Source organism: Mytilus edulis, chromosome 13 (genome assembly GCF_963676685.1).
Source record: "Mytilus edulis chromosome 13, xbMytEdul2.2, whole genome shotgun sequence".
NCBI lineage: Eukaryota > Metazoa > Mollusca > Bivalvia > Mytilida > Mytilidae > Mytilus > Mytilus edulis.
This window is the reverse complement of record NC_092356.1, coordinates 70,234,252-70,246,645: the sequence shown is the minus strand read 5'-3', so window position 1 is coordinate 70,246,645 and position 12,394 is coordinate 70,234,252. Positions and strand designations below refer to the sequence as shown.

General features: G+C 32.1%; 1 protein-coding gene across 2 annotated transcripts in view; it reads left to right on the top strand.

Annotated features, from left to right (window-relative positions):
* Positions 1 to 132: 132 nt before the first annotated feature.
* The window catches only part of LOC139501650 (phenylalanine--tRNA ligase beta subunit-like), a 32,688-nt gene continuing 20,426 nt past the window's right edge, over positions 133 to 12,394 (top strand). Inside the window, exon 1 of one of the 2 annotated variants that reach the window (XM_071290791.1) lies at positions 133 to 269. In XM_071290791.1, coding sequence (XP_071146892.1) covers positions 212 to 269 — 58 coding nt within the window. In that variant the 5' untranslated portion in view covers positions 133 to 211. Of the gene's footprint in view, positions 270 to 11,649; positions 11,854 to 12,394 lie in introns of those variants that run through there. The other variant, XM_071290792.1, reaches the window with a different exon arrangement.

Below are 12,394 nucleotides of genomic sequence, written 5' to 3'. Positions count from 1 at the left end.
TCATAGTTTCATATAAAAAAGTAAGCACACTGCAGACATATTCAAAATATCATTTAACTTACTTAGAGATTTTTTTTTTTTTATAAATATTGCTTATATGAATGAATCACTATTCAAAATTTATAAAATGATACTTAATTTAGAACTATCATTTCCAATTTCCGGTAAATATAGAGTTTCGTCATCCGATTTTACATGTGCAAAAGATAAAATGCCGACAATAAGTGTCAATAAGGAAGAATTGTTTAGAAATCTTGGTAGAAAATACAGTACGTACAATTTTATTCAACATTAGTATTTTAATAATAGTAAACAATCAGTACACAATTTCATAAATGGACACATGCAGTCATCATGGTCATAGACACATAAATAAAACTATCCACATGAATTCAAATGAAGAAGATGTAAGCAATTGAAGAAACCGGGCCCATGAGTACATGAAAGATGTGAAACATTTTACAAATGTTTTAATACACTCGATTCCAATTTGTATCTTCCCTGGGTGTTCTCCCAACATGCCCAAGGCCGGTTTAGCACTGTGGTATTCAGCACTTTTGTATTTCAGCGCTGTGCTATTGGGCACACTTCAGTGCTAACAATCAAGTATCAGCGGTATTGTTTTTTCAATTTTCATAATTTTTTATTTCCTGTAGTGTACAAATTTAAATCAACTGGCCTACCATTGCCTACTGGTTAATTAAGAAATAATTCATGGGGGCTTCAATATATCGTGATTTTACCACGGGTTGGCCCTCTATAACAAATATTTTACCCTGAGCGATAGCGAGGGGTAAAATATCGGCATTAAGGGACAATCTGTGGTAAAATCACGATATATTCAAGCCCCATGAATTATTTCGATTCTAATAAGACAAATACAGTAATTCTTTTGGATCGAAGCGCTTTAGGTGGAGGCATACATTTGCTGTTCCCATAAATAAACGCACTATTAAATTGGCGTAAAAGAATGGAGCAAACTGAATTAGTTACATGCTTAAACTATTTACAATATAAAAAGAAGATGTGGTATGATTGCCAATGAGACAACTATCCACAAAAGACCAAAATGACACAGACATTAACAACTATAGGTCACCGTACGGTCTTCAACAATGAGGAAAGCCCATACTGCATAGTCAGCTATAAAAAGCCTCGATAAGACACTAAAACAGGGGTTAAGAAATTTTGTTATAGCTCACTAGCCCAGGGCTAATTGGTTGCAAGATTTTACTAGCCCTGTTGGAAGAACTACTAGCCCAACAAAACTGACCTGCTAGCCCTAGTATGCCTTACAAATTCAGAGTTTGCTGCAATAACAATGCATTCTATAAACTTAACAATTTTTATCCATTCACGGCATTGTACAGTAGATTTTTGCAAATTGGATATTCAAAACTTATATTAGCAAAAAATATTCCATTAGCATATATATTTTCAATTAATCGATAATTGAATATGTACTGAAAATTCTGATATAATGAGTTGACCAAACCCGGGGATGATACAAGTCTTGATCACTGCTATACGTGGGTATGTAAAAGGATCGGAGGGGGTTTTATCAGATACAATAGCATCATTACGTTTGTGTAAAAGAATTATCAGCACATGTTTCAAATGTATATCTGATAAAAGTCAGGTTTCTGCTGTCAAAAGAGATTCACATTTATGTTGAAATAAATTAATCAGAAGGAGGTAAAATCAGGTTGCATAAGCAATGTACAATACCACCCCCTGTACTGACACATCGATATTGAAAGTACAAGATCCACCCAGAGTTATTTGTTCTATTTTAAAACTTGTACAAAATCAGTTCAAATTCTGGGAATCCCGGATGACGTAGTTGAATCTGATTGGATAAGATAGAAAAGTGATGAGGGGATTTTCCCCTTTCAATTTTAGAAACGCCAAGAATTTTTTGTTACTAGTCCGTCGGGCATTTTTGGTTACAAGTCTTGGTTGCCCGAGGTCTAAATGTTGTAGTCCCGGGCGTTGAGCTAGTGGATTTCTTAACCCCTGTAAAAAAATTCAAACAAGAAAACTAACGGCCTTATTTAGGTAAAAAAAATGAACGAAAAACAAATATGTATCACATACATTGTAAACAAACAACAACCACTGAATTGCAGGCTCCTGACTTGGGACAGGCACATACATAAATAATGTGGCGGAGTTAAACATGCTAGAGGGATCCCTAACCTGGGACGATGGTATAGCAGTACAACATAAGAACGAACTATAAAAATTAGTTGAAACAATACTGTATTTAGATAGTTTTGGATGAATTTAAATGATAATTTAGCCATATGTATTATATGTACCGTATTTATTCTATTTAAAGCCCCCCTTCTAATTAACGCCCCCTACCGAAAATAGTGTGTTCAGAACTTTTGACTTCTAATAAACGCACTCATTTTTCTTCATTTCCAATGACAAGACGAGTTTGACGGCAAATTTATCGTTTGGATTAGCTTCCTCTTGTTCACATCTTAGTTTGTCGCCGATTGCATAACTCCAGATACTTTTGTATACATGATAACCCCTAATTGAGCTGTTGAAATTATGTTCCATTGATGTTGACGCTTGTTCATTCGAAAATTTTAACAAATTATTAGATGAGGTCACATTACTGATTTAAACGCTATTTATAGATTATGGAGACAATAAGAAACATGTGTATGTTACTATAGTCTGTTTCAACAAAATTCAGGTAAAGGTCAATGAAGTAAGGTACGAAATTCATTTCTCTAATTGATGCCCCCCTTTCAGAAATTGTCTTCGCCCCCGGGGCGTTTATTAATAATAATAATAATAATATAATAATAATTCTTTATTTAAAGAGGGTTACACAGTTAGCTGTAAAGCTAATCTTCCCTGAGGCCCTCATAAAATACAATGAAATATAACAAACAATTACAAAATATCAAACAGACACACATACATGAATAATGAAATAAAAAATTGTTATGAAATATACAATTTTCAAAACAGGTAAAAGTTACAAATTCATATATGACATGTATAGTATTGGCATCAACAATATCATAAGTTTGAGTTAGTGTGTGAAAATTATTATGCATATAAAAAACGCACAGCTTCTTAATGTTCCATCAAGTAATTTTTATACGACCGCAAAATTTGAAAATTTTTTCGTCGTATATTGCTATCACGTTGGCGTCGGCGGCGTCGTCGTCGTCGTCCGAATACTTTTAGTTTTCGCACTCTAACTTTAGTAAAAGTGAATAGAAATCTATGAAATTTTAACATAAGGTTTATGACCACAAAAGGAAGGTTGGGATTGATTTTGGGAGTTTTGGTCCCAACATTTTAGGAATAAGGGGCCAAAAAGGGCCCAAATAAGCATTTTCTTGGTTTTCGCACTATAACTTTAGTTTAAGTTAATAGAAATCTATGAAATTTTGACACAAGGTTTATGACCACAAAAGAAAGGTTGGGATTGATTTTGGGAGTTTTGGTTCCAACAGTTTAGGAATTAGGGGCAAAAAAAGGGCCCAAATAAGCATTATTCTTGGTTTTCGCACAATAACTTTAGTTTAAGTAAATAGAAATCTATGAAATTTAAACACAAGGTTTATGACCATAAAAGGAAGGTTGGTATTGATTTTGGGAGTTTTGGTCCCAACAGTTTAGGAATAAAGGGCCCAAAGGGTCCAAATTAAACTTTGTTTGATTTCATCAAAAATTGAATAATTGGGGTTCTTTGGTATGCCGAATCTAACTGTGTATGCAGATTCTTAATTTTTGGTCCCATTTTCAAATTGGTCTACATTAATGTCCAAAGGGTCCAAAATTAAACTTAGTTTGATTTTAACAAAAATTGAATCCTGGGGGTTGTTTGATATGCTGAATTTAGAAATGTACTTAGATTTTTAATTATTGGCCTAGTTTTCAAGTTGGTCCAAATGGGGGTCCAAAATTAAACTTTGTTCATCAAAAATTGAATAAATGGGTTCTTTGATATGCCAAATCTAACTGTGTATGTAGATTCTTAATTTTTGGTCCAGTTTTTAAATGGTCTACATTAAGGTCCAAAGGGTCCAAAATTAAACTAAGTTTGATTTTAACAAAAATTAAATTCTTGGGCTTATTTGATATGCTTTATCTAAATATGTACTTTGATTTTTGATTATGGGCCCAGTTTTCAAGTTGGTCCAAATCAGGATTCACATATCAAGTATTGTGCAATAGCAAGAAATTTTCAATTGCACAGTATTGCACAATAGCAAGAAATATCTAATTGCACAATATTGTGCAATAGCAATTAATTTTCAATTGGAGTTATCTTTCTTTGTATAGAATAGAAGTTGATAATATATTTTGGAAATTTGCCAGACATGACTATGATGTCATTTTCTATTTTTATTTGCCAATAACTTTATGTAAATAACTTCATTGGAAATTTGCCAATATAAAATGTTGCTGATGAAGCTTTTTTTCCTTATCTTATCTAAAATGTTTTTAGATAATGTATGTTGGACATTTGCCAGACATGACTATGATGTCATTTTCTATTTTTATTTGCCAATAACTTTATGTAAATAACTTCATTGGAAATTTGCCAATATAAAATGTTGCTGATGAAGTTTTTTTTATTGTTTTATACAGTAAACAATGTATATTCACTTTTACTACCAACCAATCTTTACCATTCAGTGATAACAAGCACTTTATTTTACATTTTAATATTTTATGATGTATTTAAAAGAGTAGTTATTGTTGCAAACTCCATTAGAAATTTGAATTGATATCAGTTTTGGAAAAAGGGAAACGGGGATGTGAAAAAAAAGGGGGGGTTTAAATTTTCTCATTTCAGATTTCATAAATAAAAAGAAAATTTCTTCAAACATTTTTTTGAGAGGATTAATATTCAACAGCATAGTGAATTGCTCAAAGGCAAAAAAAATATTTTAAGTTCATTAGACCACATTCATTCTGTGTCAGAAACCTATGCTGTGTCAACTATTTAATTTTAGATTTAAAAAGTTTGAAGAAGAAATCTTTAATTGATTTGTAAAATCTTGACATTTGTTTTGTGTAAAAAAAACCATGTAATGTCAAAAATTTGATCACAATCCAAATTCAGAGCTGTATCACGCTTGAATGTTTTGTCCATACTTGCCCCAACTGTTCAGGGTTCGACCTCTGCGGTGGTACAAAGCTGCGCCCTGCGGAGCACCTGGTTTAAATCTTTTTTGAATGAGCTTGTACTTCAGGTTGATTTTTTTTAGGGATATTGGTAAGTTATTCCATAAAATAGATCCTGAATATATAAAAGATTTCTTATAAAGCTCTGTTTTGGCTTTTGGAACTTGTAAATTTTTGCAAGAGGCATTTCTCAAACAATATTGGTTTATTTCTGGCATTTCTTTAAACTTTTCAGTGAGATATACAGGGGCTTCATTCTTAAGGCATTTATGCATCAAAACTGATTTGTGGTATGAGATTCTGTTCTCTACATCCATCCAAGCTGTTTAAACAGTGTATTAGAATAAATACGGTATAAAATAAATTGGCTTATACCACATTTTGTTATCGTTTGTTTAGGTTTCCTTGTTGTGATGATTTTCGGTTTCACAAGCGTGTATGTACCCGTAAAATGTTTATATTCTTACTTCATCGTTCTACGACGTCAGGTACATCATTAAAAAAAAAGCATATGACGTGGGAGTAAGATCTGAACAGCCCTAGCAATATATTCATATTTTACCACGGGTGTGTACTCAAAGCGTTTGAAGGACGTCATGTTAGAATTTGTCATATACAATAGAGATGGTTTTATATTAGCCTAATGAATCCAGGTCCGTTCACCCTAGTTCCTGTTTGCCCTGATACCTGTTGGTCCAGGGTCCATTCGCCTTGATTTTGATTTTTTTCTAATGGTTGTCTAGTCACATAATTTTAAGTATCTGAACAAAATATGTTAAGAGGGTGGTTAAGGGGGGCTATATATGAACACAGAAACATGTGAAATAAAATCGCAAAAATGTTGAACGGATAATAAAAATCAGGAAAAAATAATGCACGAGAAATAAAATCGTAACCTTTAAGGAAAAAGAACTAGACATTGTTCCTCCTCCGTTTTTTCATGCAGTCTTTATTAATTGACCCTGCGGTCAACTTTTACCTTCCGCTTGTTGTATCTGATTTGAAAAGGAAAAAAATACATAGTGATTCATATTAATTTGAAAGCCTGGGAACATATAATTCAAACAATATTGGACTGACTTTGAATTTTGTCCTGGTTTACTTTTCAATGAAATGCGGCAAAAGCACGAGTAAATAAAGAATAAAGAATAAATTAAGAGTAGCGACACGAGAAAAAGAGAAAAAAACGTCAAAACACGAAAACACTTGAAATAAAAAGGCTGAAAACGTTGCACGAAAATAACCCTTTACCACCCTCTGTTAAAGTTTGTTGAAAAATTGACAGAATATTTATATTGAGTACAATACTGAAATATAATGTGTTTTCATAACCTTTATTAATATTTGTCATTGTTTGTTAATAAAATATTTGTATTCAGTCAATCATGAATGTATACAGTATAACTGAGACTAGTCTCAGAGTATTATTATAAATGAACTTGTAAATCCCTTTCATGATTTACAGTTCGTACATTATTGTTTTTATTAATTTCAAGCTGAATTTTTTATCAAAACAAATGTTGTTTTTATTATTAATCCATTAAAAGACAATTATCACAATAATCAGTGGTCCGAATTATTTTGTCATTGAACAATTAATGATCCTAAACAAGCCATAAACTTTTAAATATTTCCATGTTTCCCTAAATTTCAAGAATATATACCATAGAAATATCTGAATAAGTTTATTCAACTTCAATGTCCTGAATATTAATATTTTTAGTAAGGTGAACGGACTCTGTGGGCAAACGATCTCAGGGAGAACGGACTCAGGGCGAACATGTTATAAGGGCGAACGATCCCGATACCTCACCTAATGATGTGAAATATCGCAGATGCCAGTTCAATTAAAGATTGGTTGATTGATTGTTGGGTGCTTAAATTCCAGTGGCAAATATTTCATGCATGTTCAGGACGAGAACAAGTTAACAAAAAATACAATAGATAGGTCTTGTTATAATAGAGGCCATCTGGAATGATGGTCGGGGAAATTTGGACTGCCACTGGAAAATGAGGGTAAGTTGGATAGGGACATAAAAATAAAATGTGGTATTATTGTCATATAAGACAGCTATCCACCAGAGTTCAAATGAAGAAGATGTAAGCCATCAGGCCATCCACGAATCCCTCAAAGATTTGTTGCAAGGGTTCTTAACGTGCAATTTGACTGGACATGGCTGCAAACTTGATACATCCAGCACAGACAAACAGACGCCCTACGTTACTTTGGCAAGCGTTTTACTCAATACTGCCAGTTGAAAGAAGACCAAGTGACCATATTTCTATTCCCTAGCAGTGGCGGATCCAGAAATTTTCATAAGTGGGGGCCCACTGACTGACCTAAGAGGGGGCCCGCTCCAGTCACGCTTCAGTGATTCCCTATATAAGCAACCAAATTTTTTCCCAAAAAGGGGGGGCCCCCCCTCTAAATCCGCCTCTGCCTAGTGACCCTTGGGTGTTGCAATTAAAGAACAAAGTGGGGTATTTACAGAAAAGACTTATTTTTTTAGTATTTTTTCACTGTTTTATTAAAAGTATAAAAAGGATACAGAAACTTTATGAACATGAAGAAAGGAGTTGATAGTGCTCAATAAATCATACCAAAAGTATTTAAGGAAAGGTTAACCCTTTCTCTGAATACATGGTCATTTTCTAAGGCCCCTACTGACGAAAATGAAGGGGACTTAAGGTTTGCACGTCAGGCAAATCAGTTTTCAAGACTTTTTTTCTTTGTGCTTGAAAATATTGATTTGACATTTAGTTTATTCTTTTATCATAACAAGTTATTAGGTCAAGTTTAATTTTCACAATTTTTAGCTTTTCTCTTTGTTCAGTCATGTTAAAGTCCTTTCCCTAGATTAAATTTTTAGTTTTTGGTCAGGGTAGTTTTTGATGAAGTTGAAGTCCAATCAACTTGAAACTTAGTACACATGTTCCTTATGGTATGATTTTTCTAATTTTAATGCCAAATTAGAGATTTTACCCAAATTTTACGGGCCACTGAACATAGAAAATGATAGTGCCAGTGGGGCATCCATGTACTGGGGACACATTCTGGTTTTGTCTGATGCTTAAAGATTTTGACTTGATATTTTTATGTAATTTACACCATGGAAATTAAATCATCATGGTCATAGATCAAGTTAGAATTTCTTTCCAATAACAATGAATTTTTAACCAGTAGGAGACTATGTATTGCCATGCAATACTCACAGAAATTGAGAATGCTTGTTCATTTAACACTGTTAAAGTCAGAACAATGCAGAATGTTGCTCCCATAGAATCAATGAAGAATGATGTGAACAAAAATTAAAAATTAAAAAACAACCTACCTATAGCTATCTACCCTAACTTTTCGCAGATGTAACTGGAGCCATGCATACTACATTTTGTATTTTATATGACCTCATAAAACTCTATTTTCCAAATAATAAGTGAACTAGAGCAATACATTTTTTCCACTACTTGCTCAAAATGAGAAGGAAGTGACAATGCCTGAAACGCACAATTGATTAGATATAAGAAGATGTGGTATGAGTGCTAATGAGACAACTCTCCAAGTCCCTCCAAGTCACAATTTGTAAAGTAAACCATTATAGGTCAAAGTATGGTCTTCAACACAGAACCTAAATGGCTTACACTGAAAAGCAAGCTATAAAGGTCCCCAAAAAAATTACTAGAATAAAACCATATAAACAGGAAAACTAACGGTCTAATATATATGAAAATCGTGAATCAAGAAACACACATGGAACCACATCAACATACGACAACTACTGAGCGTCAGATTCCTGACTAAGGATAGGTGCAAACAAATGCAGTGGGTTTAAACATATCAATAGGTACCAACCTAAAAATTACTCTTATACATGTTATATGAAACAATAGAGTAGCATCTCAACATTAACTGAACGAATAAATATGATCTATGACACAATATTAAATAATACAAAATAAATAAAATAAGGGGTTGGATGTTATTGCGAACCCTATCTTAGTTTTCCATAGATTCACCTGCAAGTTACCTGTCCATTTAAACTTTTGTAAGTCCTATTGTCCCATCTAACAAATACAACAGGTATTGTTCTCTGTGTAGTTTATTCACTGGGACCTTTAAATTTCTTCTAGGAGAAATATATCACTCATTTATTAATTTACCTGACCAAAAAATTATCTTCTTTTTTATTGAAATACTTCTAATAACTCACATAAACTGTATGCAATATTGTATTTATTCAATATTATCATTAATATATTTTCAATCTGTTCAATATAAAATCTGGTTTAATACTAAAAAGTTTATTTCAGACACATTTTTTAGTATTTTCCAATGAATTTACATGTTTTTGTTGTTGTTCATTTATAGACTTATGTTTATGAAGACCTTAATTTAAAAATAATAATATTCAATTTTTTATTTATCAAACACACAAAAATATTGAATATTTGATCAGAAATCAACTTTTAATTTTTGAATCAGTATTACAAATGTAATATTGAACACATTAAAAACGAGTTACTCCAGGTATCGAATAAATACAACACCACATGCAGTTTTGTGAGTCCTTACTTAGTATTGGTATAAGTATTTTTTCTTCATTGACAGTTCAATTTTTTTTTCAATGAGTGATATATTTCTCCTAGAAGAAATTTAAAGGTCTGAGTGAATAAACTACACAGAGAACAATACCTGTTGTATTTGTTAGATGGGACAATAGAACTGCCAAAAGTTTAAATGGACAGGTAACTTGCAGGTGAATCTATGGAAAACTACGATAGGGTTCGCAATAAACAATTTCAGAAAAACAACCATAACCTTGAACAAATTGCCGCCAAATAGAATCAAAGTACTGAACATCGGATGACCACAAGTTCTTGCGGATGGTCAAAAGCACTTGTCTTAGAAAAAAATCACATATCTCTTTACTTGAAACTGAGATTAATGTACAGAGAATTATTTTTTTAGAGGTATTTTCATGTGTAATGAATAAAAAGGAAATTCAACTTCACCGTAATAACTATTATATTGTAGTGATACACTGATTTTTTGCTATATATTAAATCAAAATAATAGTTACATGTAGATATGATTTCCAATCCATCCATTTGTATATCATTCTATTCTACTTATGATAGTGCAATCATTGAATGCAAGTGCATGGCGGACACTTTTCTGTAAAAATTCAATTTTTCTAAAAGTTTGGATACTAGTAACCATTCATATTTTCCCACAAATTTTATTTATTCGAACCGGAAGTCTGCTTACGATATTGAGAATATTGTATCAGGTTCCCAGACTATTGGTACGTGTGCATTGATATAATCAATGATTTTTTACTTATACATGTATATATGTATATATAACTCGTCTAAACATCAAACCAACAATGTAAGATTTGTAAATTTGCTTTCACAAATTTTTTGTTCTTTGCCGGGATTCGAACCCATGCTACTGAGTACTGAGATATCGTGACACCAACTCGCCTGCACTGTAGCCGTCCTGCTTGACCACACGACCACCTGGGCTTCATAAAAATGAAGCTTTCGTTAAATCATCATGATCATGACAATGGCCTTCAAAGAGAGTCATGCTTTTTTTTTTCTTCTTTAAACAAAAAAGAATTGTGTGCAGGATAAAAACAGATCTGACAGGATATTGGGTAAACAGTGATCTTATTTGCATAGCCTTGAATTTGTTTTCATGGTTCAGGTCAGTGTTATGTTTGTTTCTCAGATACAATGTACGATAAGCAATAGGTCAACTATATTTGGTGTAGAAAATGATTTTACATTTTTACAACGTTGGAAGGTCTAAAATTATATTTACAATCTTTTAGTACAACTTAAACATGTCAACATTGAATTGATGATTTTTATAAAATTTTAAGAACATTCAATAGTCAAGTTATGCATATGTCTAATTTTATGGGTAGATCTTTTCATGTACAAGTTCTTATTAATAAATACTAACATAGTTTTCATAAAATCATAAAGCCCTTTCTTGAACTTTTCTAATTTATCGGTATAAGTTTTGCTAAAAGCTATCATCATTTGTTTTATTAGCTTCTCGTATAAATATTTAAACACTTATATAATTATATCATTATTGCATATATATATTTGTAAAGTTTGTTAGGGAGTTCTTTTCAAAGAAATTTTAAATTTTAGAATATCTTTATTTTTCTATTTTTCATAGAAATTGTCATGTGTCTATACATGATAAAGATAAAACTGAAGAATGAACATTAATTTTTGAAAATGTTCATAGTTAAACATCAGGCAATAGCAGTTTTCAAAAATATTATATAATAGGAACTGTTCAATGTGATTGACTTAGCTCACAATAGACAATTGGTTAAGAATTTAAATGGGTGCATACATATGCATTTATAACATAGTAGAGTGTTTTTGGCTGGTTAAAATGGGTTTTTATAAAAATCAATAATTCTTAAGTAAAAGGCTAAATTTGGAAAACAAAAGTAGATCATATTGCATCATTTATTTATTTAGATATTTTTGGACCTATCTTACTCTTCATTCTTAGGACAAATCTTAAGCTATCTAGTTGGATTCTTGTTGTATACGAAAATTCTTAGGTCTTTCTGTAAGGGGACATTGGTACGTGAGCTATGCCGACCATAGAAGTTAAGAAGGATCTTCTCTTCAAGGCTTTGGGAAGGGAATATTGTGAGTTATTTATTATTTATTTAACAACCATAATACACTGCTGATAATGATATTGTAGTTGTAAAATTATTCAATAAAATAATTACTAACTGTTAACTGAATTAGATCTGTAAACTAAATATTATCGCTATTTTGTGCATTTTTCCTTTGATCTTTTTTGTGATAATTTTTTTCATATCATGCTACTTGCTTGAGATGGAAAATTATCGCTAGAAACTAAACAGGCACGTGGCGTTGCTAATGAAATTGACATGAAATTGACAATGTCGTCATAGGTAAAATAGCGATAAACAGATTATCATTAGTCATCTCATCTCGATTGCCTTTCTCACTTTCGCCGTCCCGGCTCAAGCGAGAAAATCAATCTTGTTAAGATGATCAACCATATAATCTATAAAGAGGGTGGTAAAGGGTTATTTTCCTGCAACGTGATCGCTGTTTTTTATTTCATGTTCAACGTGTTTTTACTTTTTTATTTGACGTTCAGTCGTGCAAGACAGGTGCCTCGTTCAACGTGGTCTGCTTATTTAATTTTACGTGC